The sequence below is a fragment of the Pan paniscus genome, chromosome 15 (genome assembly GCF_029289425.2).
Source record: "Pan paniscus chromosome 15, NHGRI_mPanPan1-v2.0_pri, whole genome shotgun sequence".
Classification (NCBI taxonomy): Eukaryota; Metazoa; Chordata; class Mammalia; order Primates; family Hominidae; genus Pan; species Pan paniscus.
Window position 1 is genome coordinate 92,460,430 of NC_073264.2, and position 26,767 is coordinate 92,487,196.

At 52.5% G+C, this 26,767-nt stretch overlaps 1 protein-coding gene across 3 annotated transcripts in view; it reads right to left on the minus strand.

Moving 5' to 3' along the window:
- The window catches only part of CCDC88C (coiled-coil domain containing 88C), a 146,621-nt gene that overhangs the window by 39,260 nt on the left and 80,594 nt on the right, over positions 1 to 26,767 (minus strand). For all 3 annotated transcript variants that reach the window (XM_034938017.3, XM_034938018.3, XM_034938021.3), the window contains exons 11-15: positions 15,376 to 15,522; positions 14,247 to 14,391; positions 10,593 to 10,777; positions 5,127 to 5,264; positions 2,557 to 3,627 (exon numbers count right to left, since the gene is read on the minus strand). In XM_034938017.3, the coding sequence (XP_034793908.1) occupies positions 2,557 to 3,627; positions 5,127 to 5,264; positions 10,593 to 10,777; positions 14,247 to 14,391; positions 15,376 to 15,522 (1,686 nt within the window). The remainder of the gene's footprint in view (positions 1 to 2,556; positions 3,628 to 5,126; positions 5,265 to 10,592; positions 10,778 to 14,246; positions 14,392 to 15,375; positions 15,523 to 26,767) is intronic.

Consider the following 26,767-nt stretch of genomic DNA (forward strand, 5'->3'; position numbering starts at 1 on the left):
CTTCAGCCTCCTCAGTAGCTGGAATTACAGGTGTGCACCAGCACACCTGGCTAATGTTTAAATTTTTTGTAGAGATGGGGTCTTGCTATATTTCCAGGTTGGTCTTGAACTCCTGGCCTCAAGCAATCTTTCTACCTTGGTCTTCCAAAGTGCTGGGATTACAGGCGCGAGCCACTGCACCCGGCCTTGGTCTACTCTTCAAAACATGGGTGTTGAATGCATGTTGGTGGTTCACTTCCTCCACCCCAGTTTACGTCAGCACCTCTTTGTAGCTCTCTAGATAGTGACCATTTTCTGCCTGGTGTCACAGTCATTCGCATGCACGCTTAACCCTCCTACCAAATCCTCAGACCTGAACGGCAGTGTGACAGAGACAGTGATGCTCATTACCTGCTCCCCCAAATTTCCCAGCCACCTTGTATCAGCTGAAGCCAGGTCACCAGCTCTGGCAAAGGGGATGAAGTGGGAGTGATGTGGGTGACTTCCTGACTGGAGCACAGAAGAGCCTATGTGTGACATTCAGCTGCCCTTTCACCTGCCATGGCAACCGCCCAAGCCTGGTGTAGAGACCGTGGAGCCACGAGATCAAAACAGCCTGGACTGCTGGGTCAAGCAGAGGACAGACTCCCTGAAGGGTCCCCTGGACTCTGGTGAGCAAGAGGTAAGCCTTGGCTGTGATGAGCAGCAGAGATGCTGGGGTTGGCTATCGTAGCACAGCCTAACTAACCTACGCTAACGAGCCGGGGCTCTGCCTGCGTTCATATTTTGGATCTCTCCCCCACAGCACATGGAATTGCCTGCATGGATCGTCAGTCATCTCTTTCCAGTGTGGAGACTGCTCAGTGTTCACCAAACCCATTTCCTTCTCTTGTGTGGCATGTGGCACCCTGTGGTTGGGTGTGGCTGTGCTGCTGAGCCCCACCCATGCAGCATGATCTTCCTCACTCTCTCTCTTCCTCCTCTACCCACCACAGGCCGAGGAACCAGAAGAGGACTCCACTAGGGGTGCCCAAGCCTCAAGATGGCAGAAGCCAGGTGCCTGAACTGGGCCTTAAGTGCAGTGACTCCAGCACCTGGCTTCTCCCATGTGGGCAGGGTCCCCACACTAGACCCTTCACGAGTGAGATAAACAGTGCTGGGCCACTCAGCTGCTGAAGCCATTTCCCAGAGCAGCCATCTACTCACCCCAGCATACTAAACAAATGCCCAGGTGGCCCACACAACACTTACCAGGGTAAGGACAACATGGAATTCTGGAGGATTTTATATCCCTCAAGAGACTAACACGTTCACACTCTTTGACCCTGTAATTCCATTTCTGAGAATATACCCTAAAAAATAGTTTGATTCATGAAGGTCTATGTATACAAGGATGTCTAGTATTATTTAAAATAGTGGAAAAGAGGATTCTAGGAAAAAAGGTAATAAAATTTTAAAAATAAATTTAAAAAAAACTTCAGGAAAGGATTCTAGGAAAAAAGTAATAAAATTTTAAAAATAATAAATAAAAATAAAATAGTGGAAAACACTAAAACAATCTAAACATCTAAAAAATAATTACAGTAAACCTATAGGATTAAATATCTTGGCCAGGTGCAGTGGCCCACACCTGTAATCCCAGCACTTTGGGAGCCTGAGGCAGATGGATCCCCTGAGGTCAAGAGTTCAAGACCAGCCTGGCCAAGATGGCGAAACCCCACCTCTACTAAAAATACAAAAATTAGCGAGGCGTGATGGTGCGTGTCTGTAATCCCAGTACTTAGGAGGCTGAGGCAGGAGAATTGCTTGAACCCAGGAGGTGGAGCCTGCAGTGAGCTGGGGTCGCACCACTGCACTCCAGCCTGGGTGACAAAGCGAGATTCTGTCTCAAAAATAAGTAAGGGTCGGGCACGGTGGCTCATGCCTGTAATCCCAGCACTTTGGGAGGCCGAGGCGGGTGGGTCACCTGAGGTCAGGCGTTTGAGACCAGCCTGGCCAACATGGTGAAAACCCGTCTCTACTAAAAATACAAAAAGATTAGCCAGGTGTGGTAGCGTGCATCTGTAGGCCCAGCTATGTGGGATGCTGAGGCACAAGAATCGCTTGAATCCGGGAGGCAGAGGTTGCAGTGAGCCGAGATCACGCAACAACACTCCAGCCTGGACGACAGTGAGACTCCGTCTCAAAAATAAACAAACAAACAAACAAACAAACAAATATCTTACGGCCATTGGGAAATTGTGGCTTTGAAATCTAAAATAACAAAAACCACAACATAATTAATAAAAACCACAACAGCTCACCTGTGTGTAAGTATGACATCAAGCATGTGTCTGTATACACGAGGGAAAATGAAGAAACGAAACAACTCAAACTATGAGAAGCATTATCTCTGGGTTGTAAGATTGTAATACGTGGTATTCACTGGGTTCTTAGACCTTTAGGTATTGCTGTTCAGAATTAGATAAAGCATTTAAGGAGGACACAGAGTCTTACTTCTCTCCTGAAACCATGCACCACAGAACCCACTACCACCATCTGCCAATCCCCTTACAGGGGCCGCCTGTGTTCGCTCACCTCCCTCAGAGTTGTCAGTGTCCTTGCATGCACGGTGACTTGCTTGGTGAGGTCCCGGTTGTCCTTCTCCAGCTCCTTCAGCTTGCCGGCTGCGTCCCTGCAGCGGGCCAGCTCCTTGTCCAGCGCGCGGCTCTCCTTCTCAACGGCGGACAGTTTGGCAGTGCTATCGTCCAAGACTGCATCCTTGAGCTCCACCTGCTGCCACAGCCGCTTGGCCTCCTTCTCCAGCAGCTTCTTATCCTTCTCGAGCTGGGCCACCTCCTGCTCCAGGGCCTTCCTGTCCTTCTCGGCCCCCTCCAACTGTGCATTGGCCAGCCGGAGGGCCTCCAGGTCCCGCCGCAGTGCCTGGCGCTCAGCCTCCAGCTCGCCCAGCTCACTCTCCAAGGTCTGCGTCTTGTGGCTGCTGCTCTCCAGGCTCTGCTGCAGCCGGAGGTTCTCAGCGCTCACGCTCTGGTAGCTGAGCTCCAGGCGCTCTGACTTCTTGCCCAGCGCCTTGAGCAGATCCACGTTCTTCCTCAGCTCCTCCTTCTCACGCTCCAGCTGCTGGTTCTCCCTCTCCATCTGTGCCAGCTTGGTGCTGGTGAAGCGCATGGTCTCCACCAGCCTGCGCAGCTCCAGGTTCTCTGCGTCCAGCTGCTTGTTGTCACGCTCCAGGCCCTCAAGCTGCAGGGACACGTTCTGCAAGGTATCCAGAGACTTCCTCAGCGTCCGGTTCTCCAGCTGCAGGCCCTGGCTCTCATGCTCCAGGGCCTCGACTTTCTCGGTGGCTGTCTCCAGGGAGGTCACCTTCCTGGCCAGCCTCCCGTTCTCCTCCTGGAGTCGCTGTAGCTCCCTCTCCAGCTTCTCTGCCTGCTCCCCCTTCTCCTTGGCCTGCTCCAAGTCCCTGTGCAGCTGCCGCTTCTCAAACTCCAACTGGCTGAGCTTGCCATTGGCCTCCGTCACCGTCTGGTGGAGGGCTTTGTTCTCCTTCTCCACGTCTTTCATGCGGGCCTCACTGCTGACCTGCGACCTCTCCCGCAGCGACCACATGGCTCGGTTGAGGTGGTCCTTTTCCTGCTCAAGGTCCTTGATCTATGGGAAAACACAACAGGCACAACCCAGGCTGCTGCAGGAACCTATTTCAGTGACATGGGCTCACACTGGGGATGGGAGAGAGAAGGCCTTGAACGGCTGTCCTACCTGTGCTCAGACACTGCCTGTGCATTACCCAGAGGCTTGACAGACACAGGTGAGTGGGCACGGACACCACCACTTAGATGGTTCAAGTCAGAATACACTCAGAGCAGCCAGGACGATTTTAAAATGTAAATACATCTCTCTCCCTCACTTAAGTTTCAGCGGTTTCTCTTGGTCTCTGGTTGCCGGGCCCTGCCCACCTCTGCAGCCTCTGCTTACACTACTCTCCACCTCCTGCTCACTGCTCCTAGCCCAGCTGACTGTGAACACTTTGCACATGCTGATCCCTCTGCCTGGAGTACTTTCCTCTGGCTATCAGCCTCACTGGCTCTTTCTCATACTTGGGGTCAGTTCCCCAAAACATCCTGGCATGATGATTCTAAGGTAGCCGTGTATCCCAGTATTCTCTCCCTCAGCACCCTATTCTCTCAGTAGCACCCTCCTGAGATCATCTTGCCTGTCACCTGGAAGTGTGCCTTCCTGGCTGTGAGCAACATCTGGGCAGGGCCCTGTCCGTCTGTTTACCATGCGCCATTCTAACCATCTTCTCTGGGCTTTTTATTCCTCTACTACAGATGCCAAAAAGCTAAAATACTTGGGGCCAGTGATGGTGGCTCATGCCTGTAATCCCAACACTTTGGGAAGCTAAGATGGGAGGATCACTTGAGCCCAGGAGTTCGAGACCGGCCTGGGCAACACTGTGAGATCCCATCTCTATTAAACAAAAGAAAACATAAACAAAAACAAAAAACTAAAATACTTGGTGCCCTGGCATTCTTTGCAGGCAGAGGTAGCCACACGTTAGTTCTGGCCAACGTGACGTCTACGGAGCATCCTTGGGAGGGTTTCCCTGTGATGCTAAGCCCTCCACCTTTCTCCTGCTTGTACCTTAGGGATGTGCAGCAGCCACTGCTAAGGCTGGCGGAGCTGTAGGCAAGAGGCCTGGTTCCTGATGGCATCCCTGAGCCACTACATCAGCCCTGGACTGCCTGCCGTGTGAGGCAAATAAAACCACACGGATTTGCCAGGGTTCTCAGCTGGGGCACTAAGAACATTTGCAGATGGAGTGTTCCTGCCCTGCGCACTGCAGAATATGTAGCAGCATCCTTGGCCTCCACCCACTCCATGCCAGGAGCACCACCCCCTCTCTTCCCCGGGGTCACGACAATCAAAAATGTCTTGAGACATTGCCAAATGTCCCTTGGGAGGCAAAATTCGCCCCACCTTTTCCCACTGCCAGTTGGGAAATTGAGAATTGCTGATTTAAGCTGTGGCTAAGCTAGGTAACGGATAATCCATGCATCCACAATACAGTACCAGGAATGGCTGTAATCCTGGCTCTCCGTCTTGCAGGCAGGGGTTCTAGGAGAGGCGTTAGTGGTGGAGGCACCTACCTGCCTGGCTTTGTCAGCCTTCAGGGTCTCCATGTCACTCTGCAGCTGCTCCTTCTCTCTGATCAGCTCCTCACTGAGGGTCTCCAGATCTTGGTTGCTCTGCTTTTCTCTCTCCAGCTGGGTTTGTAACTTTTCAATCTGCAGAACCAAAAGACCCAGCCCAGTGCAGACATCAGTCCTACGAAGTGAACCATGATTTAAAACAAAACAGAAACCACCCCAACAGAATGCACTAATGGGTCTTTTCTCAAGGGAAGACCTCCTGACATCATTCTGTAGCAACCTCCCCACACCACAGCTGTCACTCTTAAGACAGAAAGTCACCAGGAAGCAAACCATCACCATCCCCCCAGCGTCCCTCTGCCCCATCCTTGCTGCCATGTGCTCCACCGCCTGAGGCCGCCACCGCTGGGTGCCCTCGGGGGTTTCACATGCACCCAGCTTCCTGTCCTCCTGGAGACTTCCTGCCTCAGTTGGTGATGTCACCTGGCTGCTCAAGTGGCCCTCTGTTATATCTCTTCCTCTTTCACCTCCATGGAAATTTGTCACCAAGCCCTGTCCTTCTTATCCCTTCCACACTTCCACCATCTCCCTCACAGGCCAGGCCACATTTTGTCTGGCCTGGACAGCCACCCAGTGATCTCCTTGACAGCAAGGTCTTATGCCAGAACCCACCTGTTCGCAGCCCTCCTAAACATGAACTACCTAAACAGAGGTCCTCATGCTCCCCGTTGCACACGAGTGCCCGCCTTGCTGAAATGCAGATTCTGACTCAATCTTTTTTTTTTTGAGATGGAGTTTTGCTCTTGTCGCCCAGGATGGAGTACAATGGCATGATCTTGGCTCACTGCAACCTCCGCCTCCCAGATTCAAGCAATTTTCCTGCCTCAGCCTCCTGAGTAACTAGGACTACAGAAGCCTGCCACCACGCCCATCTAATTTTTGTATTTTTAGTAGAGACGGGATTTCACTGTGTTGGCCAGGCTGGTCTCACAGGTGATCCACCTGCCTCAGTCTCCCAAAGTGCTGGGGTTAACAGGCATGAGCCACTGTGCCCGGCCGACCCTTGCATTTCTGATTGCTGTTGCTTCTGGTCTAAAGGTGTGATTTCCTGGGTCCTACCTACCCCTGATGGACCCCTCATCTTTCTCATTCTGTGGTTCTTTGTCCTATACTCCGGTCCATCCCCGAAGAAGACCCGTGCCCCTGATGAACCTGCTGGGCTAAGATATGGGATGGCTGCAGACTTTCTGGCCCCCAGAGGGTTTCCTGTCCTCCCTGCAGCCACTGGCATGGGCAACAGTCTCATGTGGTGCAGCATTAGGTTTTCCCGGGAGTTGTGGGTGCCAGGACCCTGCCCCTCAGCCCCCAGGCTGCATGTCTTCACATGAGCTGCTCCTGCCTCTCATGACAGGCCCCCAAAGGGCTGCCCCTCTTCCTCTAAAAATAAGGATTCTTTTTCCTTCTTGACTCAAAGAATGAACTCTTATGACTTCAATACAAAGCTACAGACACAGAGGAGGGAGGGGGCTTCTCTAGGACCCATGGAGGTGCCTTGAGTTAGAGAGAAAGATGTTTTAACTTCAGGGAACTATGGTTTCCAGAGGTCCCAGACCAAAGCAAGCGTGCAGCCTGGGCTACATTCAGGGTGAGGTGAAGAGCCAGGTTGGCACTAGGGGCCCCCTGTGGGACTCAGCAGGGCCAATGGGCTTGCTTACTGACTAGGAAATGCCAGCTGGATGGCTGAGGTTGGAGAGGGAAATTCAGGATGAGCTGAGCTGGCTGAGGGTTGCCAGGCCTGAAGCACAGCCTGCCTCCTGCTGGTGCTGAAGGGTTCACCTGTCAAATGCTGGCGAGCACCCTCTACGTGTCAGACTCTGGGCTGGGCACTGGGGCCAATAAAACAGTCAGTGAGACATGGACAGAGAGTGAAGGGAGAACCACCCTGCAGGGTCGGGCCAGATTCCAGCCAGGCTCAGGGCAGGCCAAGGACGAGAGGGAGGAGAGAGCTCTAGGCTTCAGACACAGGACAGCCCTGCCTGCAAACAGCGGCCCCTCCCTTCCGGCGCCCCCGCGACCAGAGAGTGTGTGCCAAGACAGGGCCTCCCGAGGGCCACGGCAGGAGAGGCTGGCGTCGGGCCAGGGAGGAAGTGGGTAGGGCCTGAGAGATCAGCATAAGGAGTTGTGGTGGGTGGGCGACGCCCCCCCTAGGTCCTGTTTGTACAGAAGAGGGGCCACAGCAGACAGGACAGGGCAGAGAGATGCCTGGGCACCACCCTGGTGACCTGCCAGAAGGGGCCCCAAAATATCACTAGGCCAGAGAGATAATACTGCAGGCTTTCTAGGGCAGCGTCGTGAGGACCTGCAGAGCTGGAGGTTCTCATCTTCCTAAAGGGCAATTCTTTTTATCATGGCCAAGGTTGGGCTGCCACTTATGAAGACATTTCCCGTGCTAGGCCCACATGAATCTAAGAAACCAAAACACTGAGTCAGCCACAGTGGCTCAAACCTGTGATCCTAGCACTTTGGGAGGCTGAGACCGAAGGACTGCTTGAGCCCAGGGGTTTGAGACCAGCCTGGGCAACATAAAGAGACCCCAGTTCCAAAAAAAAAAAATTAGCTGGGCGTGGTGGTACGTGCCTGTGGTCCCAGCTATGCGGGAGGCTGTTGTGGGAGGATTACTTGAGCTCTGGAGGTCGAGGCTGCAGTGAGCCATGGTCACGCTACCGCACTCCTGCCTGGATGACAGCAAGACCCTGTCTCAAAAAACCGAGTCACTTTCCCCATGCTGCCCTGCACCAGAAGACGTGGCATGAGACGGGGGTGCCTTCTGTTGTCCTACAAAGAGAGGAAAAACCACCCGGCAGCTCAAACGCTGCAAGGCACACAAAGTTCAAAGGGACAAGAGTGAGGAGCCTCGTAGGAGAGGTCCCATGAGGGAACTCAAGGGACCAGTTCCCAGGAGTGGGGGACCTGTTCCCAGCCTCAGAGATCATGAACCTGCAGAGTGGCTGGGTGCGGTGGCTCACATTGGGAGGCTGAGGTGGGCAGATCACCTGAAGTCAGGAGACCAGCCTGGCCAACATGGCGAAACCTCATCTCCACTAAAAACACAAAAATTAGCTGGGCATGGTGGCACATGCCTGTAATCCCAGCTACTTGGGAGGCCGAGACAGGAGCATCGCTTGAACCCAGGAGGTGGAGATAGCAAGGAAGCTGAGATTGCAGCACTGCACTCCAGCCTGGACAACAGAGCGAGACTCCGTCCAGAAAAAAAAAAAAAAAAAAGAACCTGCAGAGCCAAGGGACCCAGGTATCCTGCCACAGTCATGCCTCAGTAAATGACACTGCCAGGACTCACAGCTGGATGGCTGAGGTTGGAGAGGGAAATTCAGGATGAGCTGAGCTGGCTGAGGGTTGCCCATCCTGCATGGCAGTCAGCCCGCAAGAACACTCTGGCCTCCTCCCTCGACTGGAATCTGACAGCTGGTGCATTCAGAGCCCACAATACACCAGTGCCTCCACAGCGTGAGGCAGGTGGATGAGAGGTCCTCTGACCTGGAATAAGCAAGACCTGTCGGCAATCCCTAGTCTCTCAATGGCCCCTTCCTGCACCTGAGATGGAATCTGCCATGTGACAGGGATCCTCTTAACTGTAGAACGAGACTGGCTTGCAAACCCTCATCTGTTCACCCAGATGTCTGGCTTCTACTCTGCTCCCAGGAAGACCTAACAGCTGTCATTAAAACAGAACACAGTTCAGCTATCTCTTCTTCCCCATCCCATAAACCCAGAGGAGGGAGAAAGCACTGACCTGCTTGTTTTACCACAGCAAGACCCTAAGGTATTCCGTCAGTGGCCTCACACATACAGACCTAGGCTTTGCAGCCCCAAGGATGTTCATTATCACTTTAGTCAACAACTCAATGTCTGGTATTCGGTACCTTACTGGTTCTTCTCCCTGGGTCCCTATTGCATGCTTTATAACAGTGCCCTGCTCTCTTTTTATTGAGTGCTTACTATGTGCCGAATCCGTCACACACACTACCACCTCTAATCCCCACAACAGCCAGCATAAGAAATGTGTGTTTGGGGCCAGGCATGGTGGCTCATGCTTGTAATCCCAGCACTTTGGGAGGCTGAGGCAGGTGGGCCACCTGAGGTTGGGAGTTCGAGACCAGCCTGGCCAACATGGCAAAACCCCGTCTCTACTAAAAATACAAAATTAGCTGGGCGTGGTGGTGGGTGCCTGTAATCCCAGCTACTCGGGACGCTGAGGCAGGAGAATCACTTGAACCTGGGAGGTGGAGTTGCAATGAGCCGAGATTGTGCCATTGCACTCCAGCCTGGGCAACAAGAACAAAACTCAGTCTCAAAAAAAAAAAAAGAAAGAAAGAAAGACATGTGTGTTTGGTTGTTGCTAAATTTCCTGGCACAAGTTTCGAAAACCCTTGGAATCTCCAAAGGGATAGGTGTCTTTCTTGTATGCTAAGATGAATGAGGACTGGGGGCTCCTGGAGAGCCTCAGGATGGGAGCTGGTTGCCAAGGGAACCAACCATGTTATTAGAGAGTTGAAACTTTCAGGCCTCCCCTACCTCCAGGGAGGAGACAGGGCCTGGAGGTTGAGCTAATCAAATGGCAAATGATGTAATCAATCATGCCTATATAATGAAACCTCCATAAAAACCCAAAAGGACTTGGTCAAAAAGTGTCCAGGTTGGTGAACATGTGGAGGTGCTGGAGGGGCACCCGCAGAGGACAGGGTAGCGTGGCACCACTCCCCGCACCCACCGCCCTGTGCATCTGTTCCGCCTGTGCGTTGTATACTTTGTAATAAACAAGGAATACTAAGCCATCTAGGCAATAGCGGAGCCCACGAAGGGGGCGGTGGGAACCTCTGATCTGCAGCCAGCTGATCAGAAGCACAGGTGACAATCCGGACTTGGATTGGCACCTGAAGTGGGAGGCAGTCTGGTGGGACTGAGCCCTTAGGCTGCAGGGTCTGTAGTGTCAGAACTGAGTTAAATTGTAGGATACCCAGCTGGTGTCCCCCAAGAACTTGAGAACTGCTTGATATGGGGAAAACCCCACACCCCTGGTATAAGCAGTGAGGTACTGGGAGCAGTGGCGTGGAAGAGAACGAGGGAGTTTTCTTTTTACAGGCAGGCACCCCATCAACCCCATTTCACAGATGAAGACAACGAGGCACAAGAAAGTCACATGTCCGGGTCATCCTCTAATGGCAGCGAAGCAGGGACAGGGCCACACCTCCTCTGGCTCTCCCCAGTCCTCACTCCCGTTCCTATTATAATCAGCGGTGACTGCGCCTGGATTCTGCCCACTGCCTGACACCTGCATGCTCTACCTGGCCCCCTCCTTGTCTGTGCTCCAGACAATCACTGGGGAGGATGGGAGGGTGCCCGAGGGTTCTGTGCCTCCCCAGTGACCTAAGGAGGCCGAGGTACCTTCTTGCTGAGCTGGTGGTTCTCCTTCTCCAGCTCCCCGCACTTGAGGCCGCTCTCCTCCAACACCAGGGACGCGTCCCGCAGCCCCTGGATGGTGCTCTGGAGGCTCTGATTCTCCTTCTCCAGCTTCAGGATGCGGCTGGACGCACATTCGTTCAGCTCAAACACAAACGACTTCCTGGAGGCTGAAGACAAAGTCCAGTCAGAGCCCAGTGGTCTGTGGGCCTCCACTTCCACTCTCTGCCCCAAGCTCCGAGATGGTCATCAGTCCCGGAGTCCAGGGTCTAAGGGGCTGGGGAGGAGCTCCCACAGGTCAGCTGGGGACCCTTCTTCCTCCTGCCCCTCCACTCCCAGTGCCCGAGGGCTCCTCTGCAGGCTTTGCTGGGGTCTGTCAGGGCAGCAATCCAGGGCTCAAGAAGGCGGCAGGTTACAGTCCAGGAGCCAATGCAAGGGCTGTGTCACTTATGGGAACCATCTGGCTATCAGGCTGCTATCCTAACTGTCCAATCAAGGATTTTAGAGGCTAACAGAGATGACACACAGGTGACATTTTCCATACCCCCCAGAGCATAATGGACATCTCGGCTGCTCAGCAGGCAGGGGCACGTAACTGACCACTCCCGTTGGCCATGGGTGGTAGAAAGCTACACCGGAACATGTGTCGGGCACTTGTCAGCCTGGATGAGACGCTATGCAGAGATTTCTTTCTGTGACTTCACAATTATGTTGAAGAAAACTGTGATAGTGTATGCAAATTACTTTTAAAATTCTAAATGAGATGAAAAATAAGCTAAAAATAGTAAAAGGCAGACTATCTACTCTGCTTTTAAACAGCTCAGGTGCAAATGGAGAAGGGAAGAGTCTTGAGTCAGGAATGGGAGTTCCTGGCCCCCTCCTGCCACAAGCAGGTGCATGATTTTAGGTAAGTCATGGGGTTGTTTTGAAGGGGGGGAAAAAAAAGGTATGCAAAAGCCCTCTTAAGAAAGGAGCCCGGTTCTTCCCCCCTTCATTTACCCAACCCAGTGCCACGTCCTCATCTCTTGGGGCCTTTCCACACTGTTGCTAATACAGCGATTCCTCCCCCTACCTCTTCACCCCAGGGGCTGTGGGTACAGGGGGGTGATGGCTTTCACAGCAAACACATAAATCTGGAAATGTGTGTGGTTCAGATCCCCCGGGTGATCATAAAGACTGAACAGCATCTCGTTTCCCTCTGAGTCTTCATCCTCTACCAAGGATAACGACATGGACCACCCAACAGGCCAGAACGCCCTAAAGACCCAAAGCAACAGCAGGCGAGAAGTGGAGGGGATGGTGTGTACCTGGCCCCAGCCCAGCACTGACACACACATAAACACACACACACTCCACATACAAGGACGCTTGGAGGGCTCCGTCCCAAATAAGCTGTAAATGAAACTAACCTAACTTCAACACCAAGCCTCAAATAAGACTCCATTATTTCAAAACCTGTGGTCATCTGGACAGTGCCTCTGCAGAATTCATGGGGGGGAACCCATTTTTAAAATTACAGAAAAATATATTTAAAAAGTACCATTTTAGCCATTTTAAAGTGTTTGGATCTGTGGCATTAGGTACAAGCACACTTTTCTGCAACCATCACCACCATCCCTTTTCACCTTCCCAAACTGACCACAGAGAATAATTTTTAAGGTTCTATGAGTTAAACAATGGAATCGATGTTTCATTTCCTCTTCCATTAAAGTCAGTGCCTTGAAGACTATTAAAACGACACAATGGTTTACTACTAAAACGCCAGTGTTTCTCTTTTTTTTTTTTTGAGACAGAATCTCACTCTCTCACCCAGGCTGGAGTGCAGTGGTGTGATCTTGGCTCGCTGCAACCTCCACCTCTCAGGTTCAAGCGATTCTCCTGCCTCAGCCTCCTGAGTAGCTGGGATTACAGGTGTGCACCACCACGCCTGACTAATTTTTGTACTTTTAGTAGAGGCGGGGTTTCTCCATGTTGGCCAGGCTGGTCTTGAACTCCTGACCTCGTGATCTGCCCGCCTTAATCTCCCAAAGTGCTGGGAATACAGGCATGAGCCACTTTGCCCGGCCCAGTGTTTCTTTACTAGTGCAAATCTCGTCAGCACCCCCCAGCAACCAGAGTAACTGGGTATGTCTTAGTAAGACAGACAAGAAGAGCTGCCCTCTACGGAACACACCAAGGGCCAGAGCTGGGGTTCCTGCTTCACTGTTTTCTCTCACTCATCCTCACAGTCATCTTGTGAGGCAGGTTCATTACCCCTATTTTGCAGGTAAGGAAACTAAAGTTTTAAGAGGTTAAGTACTTGCCCTAGGTCACCCAGCTAACCAGCGGAGAAGCCAAGGCTTTATGCCAGGTCTTTCTGGCTCTCGAAGCCACTGCCCCATACACTCAGGCTTTGCTTGCACGATGCCATCATTCTAGCAAACATTAGAATGATGCCAGCTCCTAGCTAGGCACTAGGAGTTGACAACACTAAGAATAAATCACGGTATTAACTTTAAAGAGCTCACACATTATAGAAAATGGTCTAAATCGGTGAGGCCTTCTCACTAGCCACCATGGTCTCTAACAAATATTTAGTTGATGAGAGACCATCCTAGCTGCTTGTACCACCTCTCTGCTCCACCAGGGGGCGCCCCCAACTTGGACTTCCAGAGGCAAGGGATTTGGGGGAACCCCCTTGTGCAGCCCTCAGGCCCCAGAGCTACGCACAGATATCAAAGCACAGACAGCTAACTTCTCACACAGATTCACAGTGAAACTGGTTTTAGGTTCGGAACTGACAGGAACCCCCAAATACAAGAAATATTCACCTGTTTCCAATAACCTTTCCAGAATGCTTAGATGTCTATCAGAATTTTTTAAAGCCACCCCCTAAACAAGCCAAAAGCCCCATCACACCCTGGAAAGTCTAAGTAACTACGAACTTGCACTATCACGTGCACGGGAACGGTGAGCGTGTGCTATTTTCAAACACAGGAACTGGCTCATTGTTTGCCGGGGCTGAGGCTTCCTGCGCAGGGGGCTGAGTGCGGCCCCGCCCACGCTTCCCATGACCGACACCTCCTCTCGGGGCGCAGGGCAGTGGGCAGCAGAGCAAGCCCAGGAGGGAAGAGGGAAAGGGAGAGGCCTGGCAGAGGCGCTAAGAACCTGGGTCTCCGGGGCAGCAGCCACTCAGCACCCTCCCCACCCAGGAGAGAGAAAACAGGCTGCCTCCATCTTGCCCAATTATGCAAATGAATGGAGGAAATGACGCCCTGGGTACATTTATAGCAGGGATTCGTGGCCACTGGTGATGGCTCCTGCCATCCAGGGCTTTCAGCCATCCACAGATGGCCTAAGAGAGCCTCTGGGTGTCAGTGCACTATAATCTGGAAGCTCCTGGGAATGTCCATATGGGAATTCGGAAAACTGGCAACACTTAATTTGTGTTTTGCGTCCTGACATCAAGGCTGCCAGACCCCTCGTGTCTTCCCTGGGGAGAACTGTAATGAAACAGTTCCAAGTGGAGCTTGAAGGAAATCATGTTTGCCTGGGATGAATGGATGGGCTAACATGGCAGATTCAGAGCCCAGGACTCAGCTCCCTGGAGGCAGCGGCGGCCACGGCCAGGCTGGCTCCCCGGCACCAAGCGCTACCTACCGTCTGACAAGTCTGCGTTCTTGGACAGCTGCTCCAGCTCCCAGCCAAGGTGGGCAGATTCGTTCATGCTCTGCTTCTGTGCAATCTCAAGGACCATGTTTTCTTCCAGCAGCTCCTCAATTCGTTTCTTATCTGTGTCCCGGTCCTGGGGCAAGCAAGAAGAGGCAAGAAGTGAGGCTGCACAGCTGGAGATCCCTCTGGACAAGCCTCAGCCCCTGTATAGCTACCGTCATGTGCTGTGGATGAAGATGTACTGGCTCACTTCCAAATAAACAGAGCTGCACAGAAACATCCCAACATAGGGCCCTGCTATGAGAGGGAAAGCCACTCAAAGGTACCCTGACCTGGCTACCTAGGTTATGAAGAGAGACCCGGGGTCCCTAACTGAATGCTGTCTGAACAAAGTGACATACTGCACAGGGCTTTAAAGCAAGTGTGCAGTGATGGGCAGCTTTGTGGCTCTAGCGAAGCCCTAACAGGCCTCTAAAGCTGTTAACAGGCTAACAAATCATAGCTCACCCCACACCATCAACACTGGCAAAGACCCTTCTTCCAAGACACACACATACACTCATTCCTACAGAAAAGCAATACAGAAGTCAAGTGCTCTCTGTGTGTGGGTGTTAAGTGGCACCCACTCAAGCCTGCTGATTTTAGCAAGCTACTCCCCGCAGTCAACAAGTCATTCGTGGTAGCAGTGGCAGCAGCAACGGCAGTAGCAGCAACAAACCCAGTAGCTAAACTATCAGAGAAGGGCACGGCATAAACCTGAACCTGCCCCAATCGGTTTTCTTTTCTTTCTTTCTTTTTTTCTGAGACAAGGTCTTGCTCTATCACCCACGCTGGAACGCAATGGTGTGATCACGGCTCACTGCAGCCTCAACCTCCCAGGCTCAAGCAACCCTCCTGCCTCAGTCTCTCCCAAGTAGATGGAACTACAGGCTCACACCACCATGCCCAATTATTTAGTTTTCGTAGAGATGGGGCCTCGCTAGGTTGCCAGGGTTAGAACTCCTGCGCTCAAGGGATCCTCCCACCTTAGCCTCCCAAAGTGCTGGGATTACAGGCATGAGCCACTGTGCCCGAGCCCAATCTGTTTTCAATGTAGTAACAACACAGCCTGCAGTACCAATTCCAGGTCGTGAAGCTTGGATTTCAGCTGCAGGTTCTCCTTTTCCAGCTCATGGACTTTATCGCCCCGGGCCCGAGCAGCAGTCAGCTGTTCCTCCAGCATGGCCTTGGTTTCAATTAAAATGATATTATCTTCTCTCAGCTCCTGGTTAGCAAAAACATACATGAGAACCATCAGATAAAGGCACCTGGGTCATTAGGATGGAATTCTAAAACCAAAACTCTTTCAGGCATCTGGACCCAAGCAAACAATCTAGAGGGAAGTCCGAGGCAGGAAGTTTTTCCTCTACTTTTTTTTTTATCATCTTCACCTTTTTTTTTTTTTTTTTTTGAGATGGAATGTCACTCTGTCGCCCAGGCTGGGGTGCAGTGGCGCGATCTCAGCTCACTGCAACCTCCACCTCCTGGGTTCAGCAATTCTCCTGCCTTAGCCTCCCAAGTAGCTGCGATTACAGGCGCCTGCTACCGCGCCCGGCTAATTTTTGTATCTTTAGTAGAGATGAGGTTTCATCATGTTATCCAGGCTGGTCTCGAATTCCTGACCTCAGGTGATCCACCTGCCTCGGCCTCCTAAAGCTCTGGGATTATAGGCATGAGCCACTGCGCCCAGCCCATCTTCACCCTTTTTAATCGGGCAAGGACAATGGACTTTTCTCTGCTATAAGAAAAAAAAAAATCCATGAATCAAGATAGGCTGGGAATAGTGCCAAGGCTTTGACATGCCTAATCTCATCTGGATGGACAAGGGGACCCTGAGCCCATTTCCTTAACAAGGAAGGAGTGGGGTCGAGAGTCAATCCTGGGTTCCAGGTCTGAGTCTAGCAGACCTCTTAATTCCACATTCATTCTACAGATGTGGGGCCTGGAAAACAGCAGCTATTCAGATAAACTTTCATTCAATACACTGCTCCTATCTGAGTATCCTACAAACACTCTGAGATAACAACAGTTCTTGGCAGTTTCCTGGAAATGGGGGTCTTTAAAACAGTTAAGTTTCAGCATAGCAAACCACACAAATGTGAGCTCCACAAATGTATACAGCTGAGGGGTGCGCTGGATCTATTTTTGACACAGGCAGTGATGTGCACAAGGGAAGAAGTCGGTCCAGGGCACACATCTCCACTGTTCCTTTGCTAAGGGCTTTCCTGGTTTCTCTTCTCCTGGGCCCTTCCAAGCACCGCTTGGTATCTGGTGGGAAACTGAGCTTCCCCCAAATGCCTTCGCAGGTTACAAACAGCACACGCCAGGAACGTGTATGCTTCTTTCGGTGGGCAGAGCTGTCTGAGGTTTGTCCCACTCACGAATCACACTGGGAACCAGGCTGGGAGTTTCTACTTATCCACCATGTGCTCATCTTCCTATGTGGGCCAGAATCCAAGACTCCTGGTGGAGGGGAAGCCACACACTTTCCGGCCAGCGGACACAGCTTTGATGAAAGCCTGGCAGGCGGTGAGGGGCTTGGCCATTAAGTCTCTGGATTCACCTGCGTGCCCTCCTCTTGCTGCCTGTGCCCAGCAGAGACCACATCTACTATGTGGCTGGCCCTGCCCCAGGCAATCCATGTCCTGCCTTACAGTGGCCCTCAGAGGGAGGCAGGGACAGTCCCTTCCTGCAGATGAAAGACCAATTCAGAAAAAATAAGAAATGAGCTCAAAGCCACGAACCTAGTGAGGTACAAAGCTGGGGCCTGACAGGCTGCAGACCCTGTGCTCTCCTCACTGCCCTCGGCTCCCTGAAGCCCACCCTCGAGGGGCTTGTGTGGGTGAGAGGCCCCTGTTGTACTAATAACACAAGCCAAAGCACAATGACGGGCTTCAAAGCAGAAAGAAGGCCCAGCCTTTTCTCTCTGGCTACTGCCCCCACTGTTTTGACCAGCGTTCCAGCAGGGTCCACCGCCAGCACTCCCCGGCATCACTACCCTCACGCCCTGAGCAACCACCGCACAGGCTGCCTGCTGCTTCACCCTCACAAGCAACTCCTATTCAGCCTTCAAGACCCAGCTGGAGTTGTCCCCTAGGAGAAGTGCTTGAGAATTCACTGTGTCCCACCCAAGTCAGGCTTCTGGGCTCCTAGTGTTCTGGGTCTGCTCTGAGGCCACAGCAGGCCAGCCTGTTCCTCCCCCAGACCAGGAACCTCAGGCAGGACTGTTGTGCTTTTGCTCTTGTGAGCCTCGCGTAAGTGTTCAATAACACTACTTGGCCAAATCATGCCACAAGGAGGGAGGAATCAAAGGCGGCATGTGAGGTGGACCTTAAAGAACTCAGAGACTTCCCGGAATGAATGGAGATGGCCAGGAGTGGGAGATGGCATGGAACAGAAAATTTCTAACTGCTACTCAAACATGCTGTGGTTTTCTGGCCATTTCAACCTCCACTATATATAAGGTAACAGAAACATCTCGAGTGCCCTGCACACTGCACCACCACCTCTGAAATGAGAAGCCAGATCCAGAAGCTGTGTCCAAGCTCCCGAAGCAAGCCCAGGGCTCCCCCGGGCACCTGGTGAGGAGGAGTGGGAAGCCGGATTCCACACTTCTGGGTAGCTGTCCAAGGCCAGGACGCCCCACCGTGGCCCTGACCACAAGTGACCTAGGAGGCTATTTAAAGGCCCGACCCAGCCCAGCAAACAGCTGAGGGGACCACACCCATGAAGTCACAGGCCAGGACTGAGGGCTAGTCCAGGAGGCTCAAGAGCTCACTTCTAATCTGCCACTGCGACTTGGGGCAGTGATTAGGCACGGGAGCTAACGGGCCCCGATTCCCAGGGCTGCTACATACACTCTCAACCCGGATTCCTCCTTTACACGATGGGCCTGAAGACAGGGTGACGCGGAGCTCGGATGATGCGTGTGAAATACTCCATGCGCAGCGCCTGAGACCTACAAACTCGCCAGCTGCCATCACCACCAACTCACACCGACAGAGCACCCCCAGCACTCCCCACGGAGCACCTATCATGTTAACAGAAAAAACTGGCTTCTAGGGTGCCTCCTGACCCCTGAGGAGCACACAGCACCAGAGGGGGTGCGGAATCAAACAAACAGGCAGTCTTCCGCCAGGGAGCTCTGTAGCAACCACGATGCCGTATGGTTCCCTAAGGGGGCCACAGCAGCAGGAGACTGGCCCAGGGCATCCTCAGTGGGGAGGGTCTGGGTCAGCTGACTCAGGGCAGGCAGACATCCTATCCACCCAGGAAACATCACCCCCGCTCTGAACTCTACCTGCTCATCCAGCTTCATGGACATCCCTTGAACTTCACTGAAGACCTGCCTGTTTTTAAACTTCACCCACTTTGAGAAGCATGGGGGACTTAAACCTTAAACCAAACGGCAGGTCTGTCCTATTCAACGTCTTAGTGTGCTGAACCTCATCACAACTCCTCAGCAGTTATTAAGGAACAAGGGAGACACAAAGTTCCAGGTGAGAACAGAAGACTTCCCTGTGTTCAGGGTGTCCTTAGTAAGTACCCTGAATCTTGACATTCCCTGATTAAGTATGATGTGACATGTCAGCCCTAACGTGAGCTGCTGGAGGCTGGGGCCCTTCCTCAGGCCTCCACGGCCTCTGAGACAGTGGCAGCCCCTCACCCCTCCTAGGAGTACCCCTCTTGCAGCACTTCCCACACACCCTTTATTTCTTCCTTCCTGTGAAGGCTGAAGCTCACGTTCATTCACAGGCAAGCATCAAGTCATTCACAGGCAAGCATCAAGGTCTGGAGGCAGACAGTCATTCCCATCCCAGGTCCCCCTGCTTAGCAACTGCCATGCTGGACAAGTTATTAATTAATCAATTGTCAGTTTCCTCATCTGAAAAGAGGGGAGGAACTGACAGTGGCTGCTAAACCTGCAGGGCCACCATGAGGCTTCAGTGCATGGATGCAGTTAGGGCCTGACATCATTCCCAGCAGGTGGGGAAAGCTCCATAGATACACAAGGTCGTTACCACTCACTGAAAGACCCGATTGTGCACCTTATTTGGGCCAGACCCTGAGAATGTGAAGGCCCAGTCAGGCAATGTTTTCAGCTCTGCAGGTTTTAAGTCTCTGTCACAACTACTCAACTCCACAGAGGGAGCACAAAAAGAGACAACAAATGGGTGTTAGCTGTGTTCCAACACAACTGTGTTCATAAAAACTCACGGGGGCCGGGTTTGCCCAGGGACTGCCATCTGCTGACCCCTGAGCCAGAAGGCGCATGGGGCACAGAGGACCAGGGGTCAGTAAGGCACAGACCCTGTGTTCAAAGAGCTCCCACTCTGGTTGGGAAACAGACAGGAAAGTGCCACGTGATGAGCACTGCCTGCAGTCAGGAGGGGTTTCAAGGAAGCCTGGAGCAGGCGGCTGGGAGACGCAGCCCGCACAGTTCAGCGCCCCACCCCTGACCTGGCCGCAGAGTCGGAGGACAGAGTGGGGCTGGGCTGAGGAAGCACTTGTGCAAAAGCACCAGGAGTCCTGGGGGAGCTGAAGTGGGGAGTGGCAGACGAGGGTACAGTGTGGGTTTTACCCAGGAGCCATGGAGAGTGGCTGCAAAGGCCTCTGCAGCAGGACAGACAGAGGCAGACCGGCCAGTCCAGACCATTAGGGAGGCACTCTGCAGGCAGACTCTGGAGTAACATGAGCGAGGATGCCAGTGAGGCTGAGCCACACTCTTCAACACCCGCCTCCGGACAAGGACATGCTGGGAGGTGAGAAACAGGCTTACAAACAGGAGGGGCACCTGGACCTGGGACGGGGGGATGGGGAGGAAGACAAAGAACCAAGGTGGCCCTGTGCTCTGGCTTGAGCACCCGAGTGGATGTGACTCCAGACCAGAGACAGGACAGGCAGGTGTGGAGGGAAAGACAATGACTCTGAACACACTGGCCTTGAGATGTCTCTGGATGACCCGGGTACACTGAGGCCTGGAGCGCAAGACAGAGCCTCAGCCAAGGATTAAGATCTGGGACTCGAGGGTCTATGTGTGTGGGCTAAGGGAAGGCGGCAGGGCAGGTGAGCCATCCCTGGAGAAAGCCCAGAGGAGAAGCAGAGGGCAAGGGGTGAATGAGGGCCCTGATACTGAGGGGTGGGCCTGCGATGGGAGAGTGAGTCCAGGAGTGGGGAGAGTGGAAGCTCGGGGAGGAAGTGGTAGGAGGGGCTGGGGCTGAGGAGTGCTTGCCGGATATGTCCATGTCAGGAGCGCCCTTCACTGGCAAGAGTGGCTTTGGTAAGTGGGGCGGGGGTGGGGGGAGCGGTGCAGGCACGGCAGGTGGCTCCAGACTGGGGGAAATGGGCCCACAGCTGACACTGCTTTCACACAGGTCTGCCTTTGAGCCCAGGGAGATGCAGCTGGAGAGAATCGGAGGAAAGTGGAAAGGTCTGTTTTAAGTTAAAGATGGGAAAGCCTCAGGGGCCCTAAGACACTGGACTCAAATCAACAAACATGTCCCAAGCACCTTTTCCTCCTGAAGATGACTGAGACCTCTGAGAGCTGCAGGAGATGTTGCCTGGGGCCAGAGGAGGGTGGAGGAGGGCAGAGGAGCTGGGGCCCTGTCTCCAGGCCCCATGGGCAAGGCAGACCAGGCCACAGCAGAGCTCCTGCCCCACCCCGTTCCTGGTCACCATGGTGGGGTGGAGAGTGTGCATGTGCACACGTGTGTGTGCGCGTGCGAGAGAGAGGAGAGAGAAAGACAGACACACATTCTAAGAATGATCATTAGCCCAGTTCCTCACTGGCCGGTGCTGGCCAACAACCCTTTCTGTCCCTCTGGCTGACCCCTCACTGCAGAGATCTATTCCACGGTCCCCACCTCCTTGGGGCAGCTCCCTGTTGGGGAGGCTCCCCATGGACAGGTGCACCCCAGAATAAGCCCATTGCAAACATGCTCCTACATCACAGGATGCCAAGGTCTCAGACATGCCCGAGAGCACCCCCTGCTTTGACAGATGGGGACAAGACTTGCCCAACACCTGGCAAGCTGGGTATACACTGTGCCCAGGTAGGTCTCTGTCCCTGGGTGTAGACTGTGCCCAGCTAGGTCTCTGCCCCTGGGTGTAGACTCTGCCCAGCTAGGTCTCTGCCCCTGGGTGCAGACTCTGCCCAGCTAGGCCTCTGCCCCTCGGGCTATTTGGGAGCCAGCGCTGCCTAGAGAGCCATAAATCACACAGGAGCAGAGAGAGGCCACATCCACTCCGCTCAGGATGCACACAGCATCTATGCATCTGCCCTTTGCCTGCAGTAGAAACTTTCAGCCAATTTTAAAATATGGGGAAAGAGAACCTTCCAGTTCTCTGCCTTTGTCCTCCTCCCACACAGCGCTGAGGGCAACCCCCATGCCCTGGACAGCACTGAGCAGAACTACTGTTTACAAAGGGAAGTCAGGGACACCCCACGCCCGCCCGCACGCTTCCTCCTGGACCGAGGGACACCTACTCTGCTACTCATTTTGTTTTTTCACCTCTTATGTAAGCTAGGCTAGGAGCAAAAATAGCTGCCAGACTTTTGAAAACAAACCATGTACATTTGTGTTCCATGTTTTTGTAACCAAAATTAATCTGCCCTTGCCCTGAAGCCCGGGTCCTTTATCTTGTCCTCCCACATGGCAGGACACGCTCTCCCTTCGGTGATGCACACCAATGTGCTTTACGGGTTAGACGGGGCAGCCTGTCTGGGCGGACCCGGCCACCAGTGTCTCCCACTGTACCTGCAAGTGCTGCACCAATTCGAGCTGGCATGAATGCAATAACCTCTCTGCTCTCCTGCCCATCTCACCTAACAGCCCTGTCTCCAATCCCAAGGAGTCGAAAAACTCATGATTCCTCCCCTTCCCTCCTCCCCAGACTGCAAGCCTTGTAACTGCAGAGCAAAGGGTGGTGTGATTACCAAGTGCCTTGTGTGTGCCAGGCTCTGTGTACAAGCAGTCAAGTAAGACAGTCCCACCTGCTGGGGCTCAAGGTCCACACAAAAAGCCTCTGGCCACACTCCACCCACAGACCGGCCCTTGGCTCTGCAAACCCTGCCTTTCCGGAGGGAATCCACGAGTGAAGAGCCTCGGGGGGGGGGGGGGTGCGGAAAGAAGCACTCTCTTCATCTGCAACCATATTCCTCCAGCTTGGGAGGAATCCAAGAAGTATAGAGAGAGAGACACACGCAGATGTGTTCATATTTCCATTTGGATGACAGCCACTGACGTATGTGCATCTCTTTTGGCTGTACTATAGGAATACATTAAGTAATTCAATGGAACCTTCTTGCTAATATTTTAATGGTATAGATCTGCTAATGAATTCTCTTCGAAACATACACTTACTGTACCCTGTTGCTTTATGCCTTATTTTAAACTGAGCCTTAAGGGAATATAGTATTTTAACATTAACTCTGCCAACAATTTTATCTAGCAGCCTGTTGCCATTTTTGTCGTCTGTGAAATTTATGTCCAAAGAAAGGCAGGATTACATTTTTTCCTAACAGATTGAGTTGGTGTAGTGTATTCTTGGTTATCAAAATACTCATACAGCTTTGGGATTTCGAATTGGTAAATATTCATGATGTGTGAAAAAGCATGACATATACTACATGCTCTCAACCATGTAAAACGATGCTGTGTGCACACACAGGACACGGAAGGACACGGCAAACTGTAAACTGCTTGTGATTCTGGAGGACTTTGTTCTTTGCTTGTCTTTTTCAGTTTCCTATAATGCACATATTAATTTTTTAAAAGTAAAGGTTTTTTTTTTTAAGGGGGGCAAGATGGCCTGGGAGAGGGCCTGTAAAATGCAGATTTCTAGGGCCTGCCCTTACTCCCTAGGGTCTAGGGTGGGGCCGAGGAATCTGCATTTTAAACACAAACCCTCGGCTGATCCTGATATAGGCAGACACAGACCGCATCTTGAGAAATTGAGAAATGAAGAGCTGAGACTTATGAGAAGCTGCTTCACAGCTTTAAACTGATCAGTATTTTTAACTGTTTCACAATGGATGTGGTTGACCAGGTGTGCACTGAGGCAAAGTGCCTGTTGTCCCGCTGACCTTTTACTTGGAATACCTCTTCTAACACTAACATTTTATCGTAAAAAATATAAAATTTCCTGAAAGGTCGAAATAATTGTATCACACACACCCATACACACACCACCTAGATTCTACAATTAGAATTTTTGCTGTATGTGCTTTATCACATATCCATCAATCTATCCATCTCTCTAACCACTTCATTTTTATTTTCTGGATAAACATATCTCGTACTTGGGTCTTTTCTAATCTAAGGTTTTACCACCTGCGGGTCAACCTCAATTCACAGATGCATTTCTTTTTTTTTGAGAGAGGGTCTCACTCTGTCGCCCAGACTGGAGTGCAGTGGCACGATCTCGGCTCACCACCACCTCAGCCTCCTCCAAGGCTCAAGCAATCCTCCCACTTCAGACTCCCGAGAGTTGGGACCACAGCTGCCTGCCACCAGAGCTGGCTAATATTTTTGGCATTTCCTTGTAGAGATGGGGTTTCACCATGTTGCCCAGGCTGGTCTTGAACTCCTGGGCTCAAGAGATCTGCCTGCCTTGTCCTCCCAAAGTGTTGAGATTATAGGCATGGGCCACCATGCCTGGGCCACAGATGCGTCTCTTCATGGTGCTGTCTGCTTTTGATTGCATAGGAACTGTTCTTAAGGAATCTCAGGGCAAATTCCCTGGAAATATGCATCGCCACACCCTGAAAAACCTGGATTTTCGTATAAACCTGGGCACACACTTATTTATTAAAAGCAAACACGGGCCCATCAAAGTCACCTGTGCATTAAGGTAACGCCAGGCCTTGACATGAAGCCACTCAGCACTGGAGGGAGTGACTGGCCCAGGCATCTGCCACCGGGGGCAAGGGTTCACCTCAACCCCAGCAGGGCTCAGATGGTACCTGGCTCCCATCTCAAAGCAGCTCAGCTCCAGGCCTCTGAGCTGCATTCTAAGTTAAGTCCAACACACACCTGAGTGCTCAGGTGGGAGGCCCGTCCCAAGAGCCCTGTGCTCCCATACTCGGCTTCTGCAGGTATCTGAGAAGGTGGGGTCTCCAATGTAGCAGAGCAGCCACCAGCTCTGCAAATGCAGCACTATCCAAAGCCAGCTCCAGATTCACTCAGCAAGCGTCTCTCCAACACCTCCCAGGGGCCAGAACTACTCTACATGCTGAGAACATGCCCATGAAGACACAAACCAAACTCCTGGGCCAGGGTTCCTCATCCAGTGGGACTCAGGGAAGCAGTGGTAGAAAGCAGGGCTCGTGCATCAGGCAGACTTGGGGCCACGTACCCTGAGTGCTTAAATGTTCTGAAACACCCCACGCCACCCGCCTCGCGAAAATGCTTGATGGGCATGATGCACGCTGCACACCTTCCATGGCTGGGCCCTGAGAGCCCCTCCAGCCTCACCTCTCACCATCCACCCAGACACACCAGGACCTTGTGGCCCTGACCTCAGGTGTCTCTCCTGCATGCTGCTTTCTCGGGCTTCCAGGCCTTTGCTCCTCCCTCTGCCTGGCTCTCCCTGCTTGGTTAACTCCTAGCTATTTCAGGCCTCACTTTCAACAGCACCCCCACCCCCTGGCCCCAGCCATGTTTGGGTGAGGCGCCCTCCTCTGTGACCCCCAGCACAGCTCTGATGGTGTTGCATCCTAACCATGTGCTGCCCGCCTGTTTCCCTCCCCAGAGGCTAAGCCCTGTGGGTCCAGCTGTCTCTTCCATGACTATATCTATGCTGCTCAATTAATGTCACCGCATGAAGAAGGCAAAGTCACTCACAATCGGAAAGGTTTCAAGTCTGGAAGAGGGACAAGGGAGGGAATCCCAAATTGTTCTAAGCATCCTATGAGGACTGAAGACGGTTTGCTAGGCTGTTGTAACTATTCCAATCTGAGAACAGGTGTCCTCCACCATTTATCTAATTCCTGACACTATGGGCATCCGAAGGGAGTACAGCTCGCTCCTCTCAACAGTGGCCTGGACTCAATCGACCATGCCCAGTTCATCACCTGCGTTGGCGGCTCAGTGTCTGCAAACCCATGTTTGTGTCACTACCTATCCCTGAGTAAACGTCTCATGCAGAGAGACACTATTTCTCTTTCTCTTGTGATTAATAAAGTGAATACGAAATCTAAGACATTATAAATCTCATGGTAATTTTCCACTATGAAAGTCATTAATGTGAAAAATACTTCTGTCACTTCACAGAGGCATGACACTGGAGACGATGGAAACCTCTCTAAAACTCCAAGAACTCCCTGATGCAGAGGGCACAGCTTGTGTGTTTCTAGATCCTCTGCTCCTGGTGCAGCGCTCAGTTACCATGCAGGCGGGTGCTGGGCAGACGCGTCTATGTGACTGAGCGAGGATGCTCCCACAAGGTCAGGAACGAACACGAAGACGGGATCCCCAAACCCACCCTCCTCCACAAATCAGGGTGCAGGGTGAGATGTAGGAGTCACGTTCCATCCATGACCCCACTCTGGGGCTGCACGAGGTCCCCCATGTGCAGGAGGAGCTGCTGAGGTGGTGGTTTATGCATGACAGTCCCCAGCCCTCCCACCCGGGGCATTTCCAGTAAGCAATGCACCCATCAGAAGCTGCCCATGTTCTGGAACCCATCTGTGCCAGAGATTCGTGCCTCTCATAACCCAGAGAGCCAGTGGCCCATCTCCAGGACAAAGCTGAGAAACGGTCTACCCTCCCCACCCCTCGCCCAGGCATGGGCTGGCTTTGCACAGCCTTCAGGATGCCTCCTCAGCAGGAGGTAAGGAGCCTTAGCATGTAAAGACACTCCCCGAGTGGGTCTGAGGAACAGACAGGCCCTCGCCGCAGCCTCACCAACCCACCTCACCCAGTCCCAGAGCTTCCAGGGCCTCCAGGGCCCGGCTGCAGCACAGAGCACGTGGAGATCCTGGGCTCACAGCCTTCCCCGGCAAGCCCGACAGCTCCACGGCAGGGAGAGGGCAATACGGTGCTCTGCCTTCGGTGGCCTAAGAGGCCTTCTGGCTGGTAGGAGAGACGTTGGGATTATTTCTTAGCCTTGAACAAGTCCACTCAATGTGTGCCAGTATTCTGATTTCACTCAGCTCACGTTTTCTAACCACTTCCAGCCCCCCTTGGAATAGGCAATGGGAAAAATTCCTAAATCCTCAGAAAAGAGGGTCCCGGAAGCTGCTACTGACATGAGGTTGTCAGGGTGAGTGGTCAAAGCATCAGAGACCTCACCTGGGTCTGGGTCTCCATGTAGCCTTGACCCTTTCATCTGCATTTTTCCCAGAACCTTGATAAGATTTAAAATAAAGATAGAGTAGCCTCCACTAGCTGATGGCTATGGGGCTTTCCCAACACCAGTTACATCTTTGAAACCTCATAGAGCCATAACAATAATTCCTATTTTATTTT